Source organism: Acanthochromis polyacanthus, chromosome 15, assembly GCF_021347895.1.
Source record: "Acanthochromis polyacanthus isolate Apoly-LR-REF ecotype Palm Island chromosome 15, KAUST_Apoly_ChrSc, whole genome shotgun sequence".
In the NCBI taxonomy this organism is placed as follows: Eukaryota; Metazoa; Chordata; class Actinopteri; family Pomacentridae; genus Acanthochromis; species Acanthochromis polyacanthus.
The window spans coordinates 27,633,038-27,652,235 of NC_067127.1; the positions used below are offsets into that span (position 1 = coordinate 27,633,038).

Consider the following 19,198-nt stretch of genomic DNA (forward strand, 5'->3'; position numbering starts at 1 on the left):
CAAGCCATCACACTGCCTCCCCCATGTTTTACAGAGGATGTAGTGTGTTTTGGATCATGAGCTGTTCCAAGCTTTCGCCATATTTTTTTCTTGCCATCATTCTGGTAGAGGTTGATCTTGGTTTCATCTTTCCAAAGAATGTTCTTCCAGAACAATTCTGGCTTTTTCAGAAGTTTCTCAGCAAAGTCCAATCTAGCCTTTCTATTCTTGAGGCTTATGAGTGGCTTGCACCTTGCAGTGAACCTTCTGTATTTACTTTTGTGCAGTCTTCTCTTTATGGTAGACTTGGATATTGATACGCCTACCTCCTGGAGAGTGTTGTTCACTTCACTGGTTGTTGTGAAGGGGTTTCTCTTAACCATGGAAGTGATTCTGCGATCATCCACCACTATTGTCTTCCGTGGACGTCCAGGTCTTTTTGCGTTGCTGAGTTCACCAGTGCTTGCTTTCTTTCTCAGGATGTACCAAACTGTAGATTTTGCTACTCATAATATTGTAGCAATTTCACTGATGTTTTTTTTTCTTTTTTCGCAGCCTAAGGATGCCTTGTTTCACCTGCATGGAGAGCTCCTTTGACCGCATGTTGTCTTCACAGCAAAATCTTCCGACTGCAAGCACAACACCTCATATCAACTCCAGGCCTTATATCTGCTTAATTGATAATGATATAACGAAGGAATTGCCCACACCTGCCCATGAAATAGCCTTTTGGTCAATTGTCCAATTACTTTTGGTCCCTTTAAAAAGAGGGTGGCCCATGTTAAAAACCTGAAACTCCTAAACCCTTCATCCAATTTGGATGTGGATACCCTCAAATGAAAGCTGAGAGTCTGCACTTTATGTCCATGTCCATTATATCACTATAACTGGAGTATGTTTCAGTAAACAGGTTAAAAAAACTAGTGTCAGTGTTCAAATATATAGGAACCTAACTGTATGCATCTGACTTCAGGTATAACTCAAGACAGCTGCTTTCTTCAGAAATATTCTGATGACTCTGGGGTTGTCAGCTGTATCAGAGAAGGACATGAGGAGAAGTACAGAGACACGATCAGGAACTTTACTGACCGGTGCAAAGTCAGCCACTTTCAACTGAACACCTCTAAAACCAAGGAAATGATGATTCACTTCAAAGGAAGAAGTCCACAACAGAACCGCTCACCAGAAGTAGAGGTTGTCTCTTGCTATAGGTATCTGGGAGTACAGCTGAAAGATAAACTGGACTGGTCCAGACACATGGAGGTAGTGTACAAGAAAGGCCGAAGCCAAAGCAGACTTTATTTCCTGCAAAGGTTAAGTTCTCCTAACATCAGCAAGCCTCTCCTATGTATATTTTACCAGACTGTGGTGGCCAGTGTTTTATTCTTTGGGGTTGTGTGTTGGGGGAAGGGGGCTTGCTCCAGGGACAGAAATTGGCTGAGTAAGCTGATCAAGAGGGCGAGTTCCACAACTGGTGTTGAGCTAGAATCAGTATAACGGGTGGCTGGGGTGAGAATTCTCAGGAAACCGAACTCTATTATGAACAATGCTGCTCACCCACTACACAGTCTGGAGGTGTTTCGGTAGAGCACCTTCAGGCACAGACTCATGAGATGTGGTATAAAGTCCTTTCTTCCAGCTGCAATCAGGCTTTTCAATTTAAAGTAATTAACAACAATATTTTCACTTATGAACTATATGCTGTGCAAATGTTTTTACCTTTTAGAATTTTTCTAACTTATATACCATGCATATGGTAATACTGATGACTATGAGTGTTGGTGTTCTGTCGGGTTTGTGGGTTGTCTGTTTACATCGTGCTGTTACAAGTAATTTCCTGTAAAGATCCTCATAGTGAGATGATGTAATTTGTGTCACATGTACCCTACTGAGATACATGTGGCACAAAGTAAAGGAAAGTATTATTATATTATATTATATCTGCCCAGATCTGCGAGAGTCTGCATGAACCTGTCTACAGATGTGCAGCCCAGAATTCACATCGATGTGCAACTCTGCAACAAAGGCCATAGTGCATATGCTTAGAATATATACATATGATCTACTGTACAAGCGGACTCCCATGGACTACACAATTGCATCATAGCAGCAATGATGCATTCATGCCTGCAGCAGTCTGTGAATATGTATTCGCACTCAAGTGTAATTAAAGCTTCAGGAAGAAAAGTGTTCCAGCTTGCGTGGCTTCAGTAACATCAACACTGCCACATCAACACTGCAGCCTGTATTTGAAAAATACTTCTAAATTGTCACCTGGCGATTCAGCTACCTTTCTATGGGGCCACAGGAGTGCCACAATAAAATATAAATCTGTCAAATAAACAAGGAAATAAATGTGTAAATATAAATAGAAATAAATGAAAAAATAAATAAAAAAAGGTCAATTTTGTCTTTGCTTTCCCTTTTCTTTTTTCCTTTTATTTTTCCATTTTGTCATTGTCTTTTCCATTTTGTCATTGCCTTTCCTGTTTTGCCTTTGCTTTTACTTGATGGACTGAGCTGTCATTGAAATGGTTTTGGGCGGAGCTCTCTGTCCAGGGTGAGGAGTCAATAGTGAAGTGATGTCACCTTGGCGCTTCGGCTGATTCTACCAGCAGACACTGAAAGGATTTTGATAGTTCGGTAAGTTCTGTGTTTATTTTCTTATTGGTGCCAGTTTTAATGCACTTTATATACACCTGTAGTGTCAAATATAATGTGTAACATACACTCCAGATGTCGATGGAGTTTATTGCTCTGCCAAGGAACGGTGGAGTTATGTGACGATCAGCATATATCTGTCTTTATGTCTGTCTGTCTGTCTGTGTGAAACATTACTCAAAAACAGACTAACGGATTTAAATGAAATTTTCGGGGAAGGTCATAAATGACACAAGGACCAAGTGATTAGATTTTGTCAGTGATGCGGCTTATAATCTGGATCCACGCCTCTGTTAAGTATTTCCCATTGCCAGATAAAGCTACCGGCACAGTGTTGCTGTAACCATGATGTGAACACTGTGTTAGTTACCTGCTGACAATCACATGATTGCGATCCTACTACAAAATGACCATGATTTATCAGTTGGAAATCATACAAGGAACAAATGAATAAACTGTGGGGTGTTTCTGAGTCAATTCCTGCTGCCCGCTACATATTTAGGTCACACAATGTAGCAAACCCCAGCCAAACAAGTTAAGTTCAGCCCTCGCCCTTATTTTGAACACAATTTCACCTTTCTGTCCTTCAGTCCATTCTTCAGGAAACACTGTAAGAGCTTGTCCCCATTCCAGCTAAGCGCTTCTAAGTTTAGACACATCCTTTGCTAGATAGCAACAGCGTGGAACCGTTGTCTTTCATCTTTATGTGAATTTTTGGACTTTTCGGCAGCATCTTCGTCATGTCAAGAAGTCGCTTCTTAGATAAACACTTCATGTGCCGCTGGAATGGTGACAAAATAAAAACCGGCAACATTAAAAATACGTCTTCAAAATAAAAGCATGGAAGGAATGGTTATTTTAACACTAACAAAACAAAGGCTTGCCAAAAGTGATGAACAGACCTTTAAAAGAGGGATTTACACACAATTCGGTATTCGTACATAACATGCACATGCATAACATATGCCTGTGCTCAGCGCAAGGTTTTTATTCAAGATTTCGTCCATTGGAAATTATACACACGTGGACAAAATTGTTGGTACCCCTCAGTTAAAGAAGGAAAAACCCACAATTCTCACTGAAATCACTTGAAACTCACAAAAGTAACAATAAATAAAAATTTATTGAAAATTAAATAATCAAAAACAGCCATTACTTTTGAATTGTTGATTAACATAATTATTTAAAAAAACAAACTGATGAAATAGGGCTGGACAAAAATGATGGTACCTCTATAAAAGATTGAAAACTATTTGACCAGAGTGACATGATTAACTCAGGTGTGTCATTTAATTGACATCACAGGTGTTTCCAAACTCATAATCAGTCAGTCTGCCTATTTAAAGGGAGACAAGTAGTCACCCTGCTGTTTGGTGAAAAGGTGTGTACCACACTGAACATGGACAACAGAAAGCGAAGGAGAGAATTGTCCCAGGACATCCGAAAAAAAATTATAGACAAACATCTTAAAGGTAAAGGCTATAAGACCATCTCTAAACAGCTTGAAGTTCCTGTGACAACAGTGGCTCATATTATTCAGAAGTTCAAGACCCACGGGACAGTAGCCAACCTCCCTGGACGTGGCCGCAAGAGGAAAATTGATGACAAATTGAAGAGACGGATCGTTCGAATTGTATCCAAAGAGCCCAGAGCAACCTCCAAAGAAATTAAAGGTGAACTCCAAGGCCAAGGTACATCAGTGTCAGATCGCACCATTCGTCTTTGTTTGAGCCAAAGTGGACTTCATGGGAGACGACCAAGGAGGACACCACTGCTGAAAAAAACTCATAAAAAAAGCGAGACTGGAATTTGCAAAAATGCATGTTGACAAGCCACAAAGCTTCTGGGAGAATGTCCTTTGGACAGATGAGACCAAACTGGAGCTTTTTGGTAAGGCACATCAACTCTATGTTCATAGACTCAAAAACCAAGCATACGAAGAAAAGAACACTGTCCCTACGGTGAAACATGGAGGAGGCTCAGTAATGTTTTGGGGCTGCTTTGCTGCATCTGGCACAGGGTGTCTTGAAAGTGTGCAAGGTACGATGAAATCTGAAGACTATCAAGGCATTCTGGAGAGAAATGTGCTGCCTAGTGTCAGAAAGCTTGGTCTCAGTCGCAGGTCATGGGTCTTCCAACAGGACAACGATCCAAAACACACAGCCAAAAACACCCAAGAATGGCTGAGAGAAAAGCGTTGGACTATTCTAAAGTGGCCTTCTATGAGCCCAGGTCTGAATCCCATTGAACATATGTGGAAGGAGCTGAAACATGCCATTTGGAGAAGACACCCATCAAACCTGAGACAACTGGAGCTGTTTGCTCATGAGGAGTGGGCCAAAATACCTGTTGACAGCTGCAGAACGCTCATTGACAAATACAGAAATCGTTTAATTGCAGTGATTGCCTCAAAAGGTTGTGCAACAAAATATTAAGTTATGGGTACCATCATTTTTGTCCAGCCCTATTTCATCAGTTTGTTTTTTTAAATAATTATGTTAATCAACAATTCAAAAGTGATGGCTGATTTTGATTATTTAATTTTCAATAAATTTTTATTTATTGTTACTTTTGTGAGTTTCAAGTGATTTCAGTGAGAATTGTGGGTTTTTCCTTCTTTAACTGAGGGGTACCAACAATTTTGTCCACGTGTGTATGTCAACTGAACAGCCTTGGTGGAGTACTGCGTTCTGAGTGCTTTTCTAGTTCGTGTGTGTGTTGACCAGAGATGAGAGTTAGCATCCAGTAAATACTAGCTCTAATGTGAATTAGCAATGCTAACTGAGCTAGGTGCTCAGTCATAGCCTGATTAAAGCTAACATAGCATTAAGCTAACGATGTTTGTGTTCATCATTACTTTGATCATATTCTGGGTGTTTAATTTTTCAATCTACACTGCAGGAACATATACTACAACATGTGAATCAGTCATTAAACAACGTTAATGACTAGAGAGTAGATTTACTTTTTTCTCCAGTTTAACTTCAGAGACTCAGCAGATAATCAAGACTACTGACAACACAGAACCTTAACCTTACTGTTTTAATCACATTTAGGTGTTCTTAACGTTACATTAATGTGAACCCTCGTCTCCACTGACAGTTTTATTAACTAAATGTACTACATTACACTAACACAACAGACTTCAGCTGTTTACATGAAACTCAACACAAACATCAATAGCTTTCATCGGGCTACGACTGAGCAGCTCGTTCAGTTAGCATCGCTAATTCACATTAAAGCTAATATTTACTGGATGCTAACTCTCTTCTCTGGTCAACACATACACAAATCAACTCCATCGACATCTTGAGTGTATGTTACACATTATATTTGACACTACAGGTGCATATAAAGTGCATTAAAACCGGCACCAATAAGAAAATAAACATTAACTTACTGAACTATCAGAACTTTCAGTGTCTGCTGGTAGAATCAGGCAAAGTGCCACGATGACATCATTTCACTTTAGCCGTGCTAGGAGCTGGCATCAGGCCGGAATCCTGTGGTCAGGTATTGACTACTCACCCTGGACAGATAGCCCTGCCCAAAGCCATTTGATTGACAGCTCAGTCCATCAAGTAAAAGCAAAGGCAAAACAGAAAGAATGTGACAAAAGGAAAAGGCAACGATAAAATGGAACAATAAAAGCAAAAAAAGAAAAAAGGAAAAGCAAAGACAGAATTTACCTTTTTATTTATTTATGTATTTACTTATTGTTTTATTCATTCCTCTTTATATTTATACATTTATTTCCTTATTTTTAAAAATAGATTTATATATTTGTCTTTGTATTTACACATTTATTTCCTTATTTTTGAACAGATTTATATTTTATTGTGGCAATCCTGTGACTCCATACCTTTCTGAGGCTCAAGCCGATGCTAAACTAGCAGGCAGAGCAGCAACAGTGTCTAACAGTGTTGAGGTTATTTCACCTCAAAAAAAGGGAAAGGAAACATTTTGATATCATCCATGTACATACTTTCTCTCCTTTCAGTGAGGTTATCAACCTGTCATGTACAACTTGGCTGAAGGAATTTTAAAAAAAATAAAAAATGAATACAACAGAGGAGTAGAGGTAGGTAATAAGACAAAGACATCACCCAACCCTTTACTGAACATTGAGAAGCAACAGAAGTTTGAATACACATGCTTTCAACACCACTAAAACAAAAGTGACCTGTCAGTTACAGTTCCCTGTTTTGACTAAAAATACATTTTGCAGTGGCAGTAAGTTGTAAAGATTTTCTAGACAGACAAAGTTTGTGAGACAGTACCTGGTACATGGACATATTCAAGCTGAAATTTAAGACTACCCTGATATACAAGCTGGATCCAGCAAGGTGAACTGCAGTAAACACATCATGCATGTAGGTATCAAGTTTTCTTATTTATTCATATGAAATCATTATTACTCAAGTCCACTGTGAAGAGGGCTATCCCAGGATTTGTATCTATCCAGCTGCGTTACATTTCAACACTGTGTTTCAAAGGGTAAAAAAAATTAACGAAAACATACAAAGTAGATCGCAGACACTTACTGTACTGGCTCTCCTTGACAGGGAAATCCTTAATGAAAACTGTGGAGTCTTTGTCCATACGTATAGATATGACCTTTTTCTGCAGACTGGTTGACTTCCTCACTACAAATGTCTGCAAGCCAGGAGAAAAAAACATCTCATCAAAACATTTAACTTCAGTGTTTGAAGAAGAACAGTACCATTCTCTATAGAGCTCTACAGACTTAATTGCTTTTCCATAAAGAATCATAAAAGCTTACATACATTTGTGAAGATCATGTATGTCAGGGTAGTCTCCGATTAAATTTCCAATGACTCCTATAACCCAGCATTTTCAACTAAGACACATGCATCTCTTTACAAGTGTTTGTAAATTTTTGTTCACAACTGTATATATGTATTTATAGTGGGATACTGTATATTTATTATTATCTGTAAAAAAACAGACGACATATCACATTTACTTGATCCCTAAGAAGGTAGGCACTAGCTGCAGTAGTATATTTGCTTGATTCAGCATTCTCTGTATCTAACCAATTCACTTTTCTTTGGGTAAAAGCCATCATAGATTATGAAATCAGATTTCTAAGAATGACAACCAACAATGTGTGAATCTGTTCTCAGTTACTGATAAACATATACTGGCTTTAATTTAATAAGGTAAAACATTGGTTGAGATTGTGTTAGAGGTTTGAATTTGGAACAGTGATTTTTGAAGATGTAGTTTATGGTGCTGTTGTAATAAATTCATAGCTTGGTTACAGGAAGCCACAGTGGGTGTTGTTCACTTACTCCAGCAGGCTGGCTCTGCAGGAGACGTCTGGCATCCTGGTGGCTGAGGCCCAACTGTAGCCACACAGCATGTGTATTGACCAGTCTATCCAGAACACTGAGCCGCCGATGGAGGGAGTCGTAGCCAGAGTCTCTTGCTCTAGCCAGTCCTGCACCAATCCCAGTACAAGGTGAAGCCTGTAGGAAGAGACCTCCTATCTCTTCACCCAGCCTGTAAGTGAAAAGGGTGAATGAGAATTATAAGTTTCATAATTATACTACTGAATGTTGCAACAAACACACTCTCAATATGTTCTTCGGAATTCAGAGTAACTCCGATGTAATGGGAATATCCCTGTTAATCCAAAAGATTAACTGGTCAAAATGAGAGCAATTTCTGTAGCAGGGGTGAAAGCATTTTAACCATTATAGGCCAGTGACAGACTTCACAATTATTGGAATGTAGAAAGATTAAACAAATCACACATTTACTTTTAGATCAAAAGATATAGGTTGTTTTCCCTTGGAAACTACAAAGAAACACATTAATGCATAAAGACAGAAGCACTTTGGCATTTTCACTTGTTCTTGTACCCAAATTGACATTCCACAAAAATTGTTTCTTTGTTAATTTACATTTAAATGTGTGCAAAAAAAGGAAATGAATACAAGAAAAAGAAAGCTGAAGATGGGCTTCATAGAAAGGTAAACATGAGGTGAGCTGTGGAATTGCACTAAAACTGCATAAAGCAAACATAATAAATAGTCTCTCTCTTTTACAGTATTCTGTAGTTTGTCATCAGCACAAGTGATGTCATCTGTCTTGATTCTAGTTGTAAGTATCAAATATAGTTAAAATAAAAAGTAGGATAATGGAAGGATGTGACTATATCAGGAGAAAATCTGCAGCATTAACCCCTTAAACTTCAGTGTACCCCCGGCGGTACACCTACTAATTTGCATAGGAATTTCAAGAATGTCCGTCGGCTGCAAACACGATTATACAAACACTATACGCCAATGGAAAGCTTAGATTCTCATGAATCTGCCGGTATAAACCACTTTCAGATGTGATTACCACAGCGGGTGAGAAAAACGCATTTGTCCGAAAAAAACGAATATCCATCCATCCGTTCTCTATACACGGCTTCAACGCACACAGCGCGACTCACATTTCCGGGTTCATTATTACACACAGATGAAAAGATTCCGCAAAAAACGGCCATAATCCAACCTTTTACATCCAGACGACACAAGTCAGTAAACTATTTTGTCCAAAACATGTCCTGAAGTCGGTATAAAATCCACGAATCGGTCGTTTTCAAGGAAATGCACCTCGCGATGCGCGTCCAATATTCCCTGTATTTTTCGTAATTTTTTTATTAAAAAATAGCATATTAGCGATTTTTTTCACTGAAAATGGCTGGAATTGACTGCAGTTTAAAGGGTTGATAAAAATAATAATAATAATAATAATAGCTTTATTTATTTAGCACTTTTCATACAAGAAAATGTAGCACAAAGTGCTTTACACTCAAAGATAAAAACAGGCCACCCAAACTCACAATCATTAGTCACATTTAAAACAAAAACAAATAAAATTGAACAAATTAAAAGCAATAAGATATATAAAATGAAATAAAAATACCTAAAATAGATAAAATTGAAAATTTAGTTAAAAGCCAGACTAAAAATGTTAGGTCTTAAGTTTGATTTTAAAAGTATTAATATTACAAGTCACCCTCAGATCTTCAAGCAAGTTATTCCATAATCGAAGGGCATAGTAATAAAAAGATGCTTCACCGTATGTTTTGGTTCAAACTTTGGGTGCTGTTAAAAGGCCACTTTCGGAAGACCTGAGGGCTCTACTGGATTTATACAGTAAAAGTAAGTCATATAAATACAGAGGAGCAAGACCATTAAGAGCTTTACAAACCAATAAAATAATTTTAAAATCAATTCTAAAAGGCAGAGACTTTAAAATCGGTGTAATGTGAGCTCTCTTTCTGATCTTTGTCAGCATTTCAGCAGCTGAGTTTTGGAGTAATTGTAGTTGGAATATATAGCCATGGCCATAAGTTTGGACACAAGTACCATGACGCTTGTGAATCTTAGAAAATACCACAAAATTGTCACTTACAATACAGTACACAACTCCTGAGAACTATATTAAGTTTCATATTTAAAAAAAACATCAAAAGAGTTTGGTGTCATTTTGTTATTCTTACCAAATTCGGTTGTGAAAGTACTGCATTTTTTTGTTATTTTCTTCTAATATTATGTTTAGGGAACAAAGTTGTTCCAATTGTTGGAATTTATTGATAACATTATATCCCTTGTTGATTTGTTGACTAATTAAACTGGTGCTGTCAAAAAATATGAGTTATGTTCTGTAATAGACATCAAAACAGACATAGTAAGTCATGCTGTGTCCAAACTTATGGCCATGGCTGTATTCTTTTAAGGGAGACCAGAAAGAAGACCATTGCAGTAATCAATCCTACAGGTAATAAAAGCATGAATGAGTGTCTCTGCATTGGTCTGAGAGAGAAACTGGCATACTCTGGCAATGTTCTTTAAATGATAAAATGTCTTTCTTGTGACGTCCTTTATATGAGCCTCAAAATTCAATTCTATGTCAAATATTACACCAAGATTTTTTGGCTTTTTGGCATGGGCTAAAAGAAGAGGCTTGTAGTTTGTTAGCCAGTTTCTCTCTCTGTTCCCCCTTTACCAAAAATTAAAACCTGAGTTTTGTCCTGGTTGAGTTGAAGAACGTTATCTGCCATCCAGGATTTAATGTCTGAAATACAGTTAAAAAGGACATAAAGTGGTCCTTTGTCATCAGGAGACACGGCAATGTAAAGTTGTGTGTCATCTGCATAGCTGTGAAAGTTGATGCCGTGTCTTCTGATGACATTTCAAAGTGGCAACATGTAGAAGTTAAAAAGGGATGGACCTAAAATTGACCCCTTGGGAACATCATATTTCATTTGATAAAAATTTGATGCGTGTTCCCCCATATTGACATAGACATATAGATTTTTGTGTCGATTTTTAACCTTATGCCATTGACAATTTTCACTAATGCTGTTTCTGTGCTGTGACATTTTCTAAAACCAGACTGATATATTTCAGCAGTGTTTGTTGAGGTTAAAAAAATCATTTAACTGGTTAGAAACATTTTTTTTTCTAAAATCTTACTTAAAAATGGCAAGTTTGAAACAGGTCAGTAGTTCTCTGGTAAAGATGCATCCAAACTGTTCTTCTTCAAGAGTGGTTTAACTATGGCTGTTTTAAAAGCAGTGGAGAAAACATCAGTTTGGAGGGAATGATTTATGATGGTCAGTAAATGTTTTTTTTTTTTTTTTTTTTTTAAAAAAAGCTCTAAACGTCTTTAAAAAGTAATGGGGTCTAAAGGGCAGGTTGCTGGACTTAACTGGGAGGTAACTTTCTCAAGCATTTCAGCATCCACCAGGACAAACCTCTCCAGTGTTTCATCATGTAAAGGCAGAGATTCTGAAGAACTGAAATGCATAGAGTGACACTGTAAAAGATTGAACCTAAGAGTGTCTATTTTATTTGTGAAATGGACTGCAAGATCTTCACAAGAAAGGTTTGGTTCAAAACGGGGTTAATCAAGTGGTCAATGATTGAAAAAAAAAAGGACTCCTGGATTTTTATGATTATTACTGATTAATTTTGAAAAATGTTCTCTTCTTGCAATGTTAACTGCTTTGTTATAACTGGTCAGCTGTTCCTGGAATATTTAAAAATGAACTGTTGATTTGTTTTTCCACAATTTTCTTTCTGTCTTTCTATTCTACAATTTCTCTTCATTTTTATTATGTCACTGTTTCTCCAGGGAGGCTTTGAGTTTGTTTTGATCTTTTTAAGTTTAACTCATGCCACCATGTCAAGTGTTGACTTGAGTTTACTGTTAAAATTATCAACCATAAAATCACAAGAAGAGGGTACAATCTCTGGAGGAATATCACGTAAACCAGGGGTCGGCAAGTAGATGTGGCTTCGGGACAAAATGTTTGTAAACAATCGAACAGCGGGCCAACCTGCGAGGGGGTGCGCTCCGATTCCGCGAGCGGGGGGGGCGATACCGCGAGCAGCGGAGCTTCTACAGCTGATCGCTGCTGCTTGGGACACACGTCTCAATTCTGATCACAGATGTATTAAAAATGACTCCCGAGACACACACACGTTTTGCACACACTGTTGCTCAGTGAAATCTGGCTGGTACAACCGTGTCCGACCAGTAGCGCAAACGCGGAAATGCCCGGCAGCAGCCAACCACACGAGTTTCGTGTTGCGGTGACGGACTGGCTTGGCTCCATGCCAAATCAAATTTTCAAAATCATCTGGCGGGCCAGATATTATTCCTGACGGGCCAGTTTTGGCCCACGGGCCGCCAGTTGCCGACCACTGACGTAAACTATCAATAAAACTACCAGCCACTTTAGATGTAAGATGGTGTTTCCTTGCAGTAAGTTCTTGAATTTCCTATTGCTTAAAACTGTCTACCTTTAAAAAGACACAAAAATGATCTCACAACAGAGGAAACCTGTACTGACAGGCCATGAGGTATAACCAAATCTAATACACGTCCTCTGTTGTGGGTGAGCTGTGTAACATGTTGGTTAAAATTCATACAGTCAATTAAGTTTAAAAAAATCTCAAGTAAAAGAGTCTGATTTATTGTCCACTTGTATATTAAAATCACCTAAACTAATAATCCTGTTATATTTAGAGCATGGATAATCGAAAGGAGCTCAGAGAATTCTGTGAATAAAGGGGGTGCATCATTTGGGTGGTCTATAGATTGTCAAATATTGTGTGGGAGGGCTGCTAAAAAGAAAAGAGTGATATTCAAAAGACATGTATTCACCCAATAAAATGTTTTTAAAATCATGTGCCGTTGAAAGGATTGTGGCTGCCCAACCCCCCCCCCCCCACCATTTCTAATAGATTATGTGAAGTCATAACAGGGGTGAGGCTTCAATGAGGGTTGCAGGTCCATCATTGCCAAGCCAAGCTTCAGTTAAAAACATACAATCAAGATTATTCTCTAAAATCAGGTCATTTATAAGAAAGATCTGATTTGAAAGGGATCTCACGTTTAAAAGTGCCATGTTCAGTGACCTGTGCGATGTTTGGGGAGGAACAGCGGGGGATCTTGTATGTGCCTAAATTTCAAGTTATTGAGATAAGAGCCTGAGGATGATGGAACAGCAGTGCATTTTATGTAACGAAGATTGAGTGTATTAGCATCTTTAAGAGTGCTGCGTGGATGAGAGGACCCATCTGTAATAACAGGATGAATAGCGAGATGGAAGGGTGGTGGAGGTGCCAAAGCAAGCCAGTAGGAGGAGCGAGTGCTGTCAGCAGCGGCCTGAGATGGAATTGGAAATGGAAGCTCAGAGGAGGTATGGTATGTAAACAATCAGTCACGTGGAGATGACTGAATGGCATGCTGAATGCTAGTGGCTAGCATTCGTGAGCCCTCGAAGTTTGGATGAATGTCGTCTCTTTTAAAGAGAGACTGGCAGTTCCAGAACAGTATGAAATTGTCAAAGTATTCCACACTATGTGCTCTACATTCAGATTCTGGAGAAACGACCAGAACCACTACCTAATGTGGGGATGGGGCCGGAGATAAAACAGACTTTTCACAGTCCCTTAGAAATTTAAAAGCTCCGTAAGATCTTTTTAGTCAGCTCATACTCTTGAAAGGCTGTGTCATTAGAACCCACATGAACTATCACTTGTTAGATGAAGCGTGGGATGGGGACAGACTATCTTGATTATCCCCCCTGTCTTGGATAAGGCAGTTTAAGTGGGGGATCAAAGGTATGCACTGGCCGTCGCCTGCATGTCAGAGCTCTGTGTTCCTTTTGTTTGCTGTATTTGAAATTGGTGGAATGGTGAAAAAGTCTGTGGTTCTGTATTCATATTTTTGGTAGTTGAAATCTGGATTAGGTTATTCTCTGTTTTGGTGTTCAGTCTTCTGTTCTTCTTCCGTTTCCTTTGTGTTGATTGTTTATATGCTCAGGTTTTAGTATCAGATTTAAGTGTTCTATTTATCAAAGATTGTGACTGGGTAGGTTTTTTTGTGGTTGACATCCAGATCAGGTTCTTCCATGCTTTGGTCTTCTGTTTCCTTTTCTATGTCTTTGTGCTGATCGTTAGATGAAGGGTGGGAGGGAGTGGAGTAGTCCCGGAAGCTTACCCAGGATGACCGGGACCGTAGCTTCGGGAAAGCGGTGTGTGACAGCGTTGAAGAAACTGATATGTCGAGTGATGGCGTCTCCAACTATTCATGTTGTCGGAGAGAAGAGGGGACGAGGAGGAGGCGGAGGTTGTGGATCAGGAAAGGACGGGTCCAGCTGTTGTTGTGGTGAGACTGTGGTGGAGATGGGCGAGGGGCACGGAAGGCTTCCCGAGCATCTCATCACGACCTCCCTCAAGAGTCTACGGCGAGAAGAGGTGTTCAGACGGGAAGAGGGCCGTTATCCATCGCCAATGAAGTACCTGCAGCTGCCATAGATAGAGGGAGACCAGGCTAGTTGGTGGCGGAGTTGGTGGTGGGGCTGCCGGGCTAGTCGGTGGTGGGGATTCTGGCCAAGCCGGTGGTGGAGCCGGTGGTCGGGCTGTTGAGCTAGCTGGTGGTGGAGGAGCTTGTGGTTGGGGTGCTGGGCTAGTCGGTGGCAGAGGAGCCGGTGGTCAGGATGCCGGGCTTGCCAGTGTTAGAGCTTCCGGGCTGGCTGACTATCACTGTGAGTTTGGCGCCTTGAGCAGTGGTAGGGGCGTGAGTTCGATTAGCATACATATACATAATAAAATAGAATAGAATAGAATGCTTTCAATTGTCATACGCACACAATGCACAACGAAATTAAAGACAACTCTTGTGGTGCAAAGTACATCCATCCATTTTCTTCCGCTTATCCGGGGCTGGGTGGTGGAAGCAGCAGGCGAAGCTAGTTGTTCCAGACGTCCCTCCCCCCAGCAACACTTTCCAGCTCCTCCTGGGGGATCCCGAGGCATTCCCGGCCAGACGAGACATCAGGGTTTCCTTTACATGTAATTGATTGTGGCGCACCGCCACGGCAAAATAAAAGCCGCCACACCTTCAGAATGTTTTTTTTTTACCTTGTTTTTATGTTGTTTTATGTTTATATTAATGACGATTATTGTATTAAATGTGATTTCGGCACAAAACGTGGTGTTTTTCGTGAAATGTGAGGCTACGCTGCAAATACCCTACTCTTATTTTGAAAAACCAACACCGGAGTCACTGCCTGGCACCTGCCTGCAGTGTTGCCAACTTAGCGACTTTCTCGCTAAATCTAGCGACTTTTCAAAGCTCCGAGCGACTTTTTTTGATCAAAAGCGACTAGCGACGGGGGGCGCTCATGAGATGGCTGAAGGGTAGACGTGTTTTCCGTAGCTCCTCAAGGCACAACACAATTTTCATGTTTTAAATCCATATTTGCCAGAATCTGTGCCTCCGTCACATTGTTTGGACTACCCTTCATCGTTTGAGCCATAGTCTTTTCACCTGCAAACGAAAAATGTCGAGTAAGGAGAAAGGTCGCTCTAACAAGGAAGCTAACGCTAGTGCTAAAGCTAGCCACGAAAGGCACAGCAAGGATAGCGATGAGGATGGTGATCTACCACTGGTTTGGAAAAAAATCGAAAGGAGCATCCTCCGATCTATCAATGTTCGTTTTGACGAGTTTGAACAGAAGATCCAAAGCCTCGTCGATGGTCATGGTGAGTTGGCCGAGAAGATGGGCAACATGGAAAATCAGGCCGCAAGCCACGAGCTGCGCATTCAGAAGCTTGAGGCTGGCCTGGATGAGCTGAGACAAGAAAACAAGTTTCTCCGCACCAAGCTATTCGATTTAGAAGGGAGATCGAGAAGGAACATCATCAAAATAGTGGAAATCGCTGAAGGAGAAGAAAAAGGTCGCCCAACTGATTTCGTGTCCCACTTGATCCCCAAGCTACTCGGTGCGGAGAACTTCGACAAGCCAGTGGTTATTGATAGAGCACACCGCACTCTCCAGCCAAAGCCGGCCGAGGGCTCCAAACCTCGTACCATCATAGCTCGTGTACACTTTGCTCAGGATAAAGAGAAGATTTTGCACATATGCAGGCAACGCCGCTCCCTGGAATACGGCGGAAAGCGCGTCTTTGTTTTCCCGGACTATACTTCTGATGTCATGGAGAAACGGAGGAGCTTCAAGGAGGTGCAACGAATTCTACGGGAGAAAAGCATCCAGCATCACCTCCGCTTCCCGGCGCGACTTCATGTTCAACACCAAGGGCAGGTAAAAGTGTTCAGTAGTCCTGCTGAAGCCAACAACTTTATTGAAAACGAACTCAAATAGACGGAGGACACTGTAACTTTGTTCTTTTGGTACAATGTTTTGCAGCTTTGTTGAAGTAATGGCTCAGTATTATTTTTGTGTCTTTGAGGTGCTCGGTAGAATAGGTTAGTTACTGAAGCGTCTTTTGTTTGGCCTAGTGGCCCCAGGGGAGAATGTAGGTAGCTCAGCTTCGATTGGGGAAGCAAAGGGCTGGGGTTTTGTTCATGCACATGTTCTATGTGCATCATGTGTTAAGTTTTTTTGTCTTGTTTTGTTTTGCTTGTTTGTCTTCAGCTGCCAGTCAAATCCTACTAATAATGTGTGTTTAATTGCAACTGCTTTTGGTTTGGCATTTTGTTTTAACTATACATGAGTAATTTAGTTGACACACTGTCTTTGGTGTCATGGAACGTTCGTGGTTTGGGTCACCCTGTTAAACATGGTAAAGTTTTTGCACACTTAAAGTCTCTAAAAGCTGACATTATGTTTCTACAAGAAACACATATCGAAGCAACACACTATCGGAAAGTAAGAACCAATTGGATTTCTCAGACTTATCATTCTCCATTTACGTCCAAAGCGAGAGGTGTAGCAATTGTGTTTCGTAAATCTGTACCTTTTAGTTTGCATTCTTGTGTGACTGACCCTAACGGTCGATTTATTATTGTAATTGGACAAATCAATCGTTTTCCTATCACGTTAGTTAATTTGTATGGCCCAAACTCGGACGATCCATCCTTTTTTCGCAAAGTATTTGACTTGATACCTGATGATGACACGAGTCATTTAATTATTGGAGGTGATTTTAACTGTTACTTAGACCCATATTTGGACAGACTTTCCAGAGCTCCTCCACCTAACATTCTCTCTGTACAAACTCTCAATAATTTAATTAAGACTAAGAGTACTGTTGATATCTGGAGGCTACAGCACCCAACAGATCGGGATTATTCTTTTTTTTCCCCATGCCCATAAGTCATATACACGCATAGATTACTTCTTAGTTGATTCCAAATTAATTTCAAATATTATTTGTAGTAAATATCACAACATAATTATTTCTGATCACAGCCCAGTAACTATTAATCTCAAACTCAATCTCCCCAAGCAAACCTACAGTTGGTGCTTCAATCCTACATTGCTTTCTGACCCAGCCTTCTACCAGTATATTGATGAAAAAAATTCTCCGTTTCTTGAGACCAATGATAATGGTGAAGTTAACGATTCTACATTATGGGAAACTCTTGAGGTTTACATAAGAGGACAGATCATCTCTTTTGAGGCTAACCGTAATAGAGTCAAACGTAACAGACTGAACAAAATAGAAGAGGAAATTAAAGCTGCAGATCAAAGTTACAGAAATTCTAAACTTCAGTCAGACTACAATACCATTTTGAGATTACAATACGAGTATAACGCTATACTAGGAGAACAGGTCAGCAAAATGATTTTAAAACTAAAGCAGAAAAACTTTGAACTGAGTGAAAAACCTCACAAGCTTTTGGCAAAGCAATTAAAAAGGGAACAGACAAAGCGCTCCATTTATAAGATTAAATCTAATTCTGGATTAATATTGACAGATTTACATGATATTAATGAACGCTTTAGGGAGTTTTATTCTGATATTTATTCGTCAAAAACAAATGCTACAAATAAAGATTTTGACATTTTTTTCAGTTCTCTACCCTTTCCACAATTGAATGCTGTTCCCGGGAACTTTTGGAGGCGGATTTTACCGCGACTGAGGTTCTGGAAGCGATAAAGGCATTCCCTTCTGGAAAGGCCCCTGGCCCTGACGGGTACGGTCCCGAGTTTTATAAGACCTTTGGAGATAAGCTCATCCCTTTACTGTTAAGAATGATACACCATACCCTTGTAAATAAGTCACTTCCATTGTCTCTTTGTGATGCGAATATCTGTGTTCTTTTAAAGAAAGGAAAAGATGATGCTGATGCGGGAAGCTATCGACCTATTGCTTTATTAAATTATGATTTGAAAATAATAACAAAAATATTGGCCACAAGACTGGGAAAGAGCATTGCGCAAATTATACATCCCGACCAAACGGGGTTTATAAATGGTAGATATTCCTTTTGCAATGTTCGCAAAATTCTTAATAGTCTGTATGCTGACAAAAAGAAAAATAATGACACTGCAATACTTTCCTTGGATGCACACAAGGCCTTTGACACCATTGAGTGGCCATACCTTTTTAGAACTCTCAAACAATTTGGGTTCGGTCACACTTTTATTGAATGGGTAAAAATTCTGTATACAAACCCAAGATCTTCAATCCTTACAAATGGAAATAAATCTAAACAATTCTCTCTGGGCAGAGGGGTCAGGCAGGGGGATCCCTTGTCCCCTCTACTTTTTGATATTGCACTGGAACCGTTGGCCATAGGGATTTGTCAACATCCTGACATTAAGGGTATTAAATTGGATGAGATTGAGACCCGTGTGACCTTGTACGCAGATGATCTGCTTATTTGCCTATCTGATCCTAAAACCTCTATCCCAGTTCTTTTGGACTATGTTAATTCATTTGGCCAGATATCTGGGTATAACATAAATTGGGGAAAGAGTGAGTTCATGCCACTAGGGGACGGATTACCTCAAGAATTTTTGAACTCTTTGCCTTTCAGCATTGTGTGCAATAGTTTTAATTACTTGGGTTTAAAATTGACCAAAGATCCTAAACAACTCTGTAAAGCAAATTTTGCCGAATTACTTGACAAACTTAAAGGCAATATTGAGGCCTGGAGGACATTACCTCTAACAATGATTGGACGTGTTAATGCAATTAAAATGGTCACCTTACCAAGGTTTTTGTATTTATTTCAGAACCTGCCGATTTATTTAAGTGCATCTTTCTTC

At 39.7% G+C, this 19,198-nt stretch overlaps 1 protein-coding gene across 6 annotated transcripts in view; it reads right to left on the bottom strand.

Moving 5' to 3' along the window:
* Positions 1-19,198, bottom strand: part of LOC110970682 (ras and Rab interactor 2-like) — a 153,980-nt gene that overhangs the window by 34,677 nt on the left and 100,105 nt on the right. For all 6 annotated transcript variants that reach the window (XM_051959585.1, XM_051959583.1, XM_051959581.1 and 3 more), the window contains 2 exons: positions 7,956-8,166; positions 7,185-7,296 (listed from right to left, as the gene is read on the bottom strand). In XM_051959585.1, the coding sequence (XP_051815545.1) occupies positions 7,185-7,296; positions 7,956-8,166 (323 nt within the window). The remainder of the gene's footprint in view (positions 1-7,184; positions 7,297-7,955; positions 8,167-19,198) is intronic.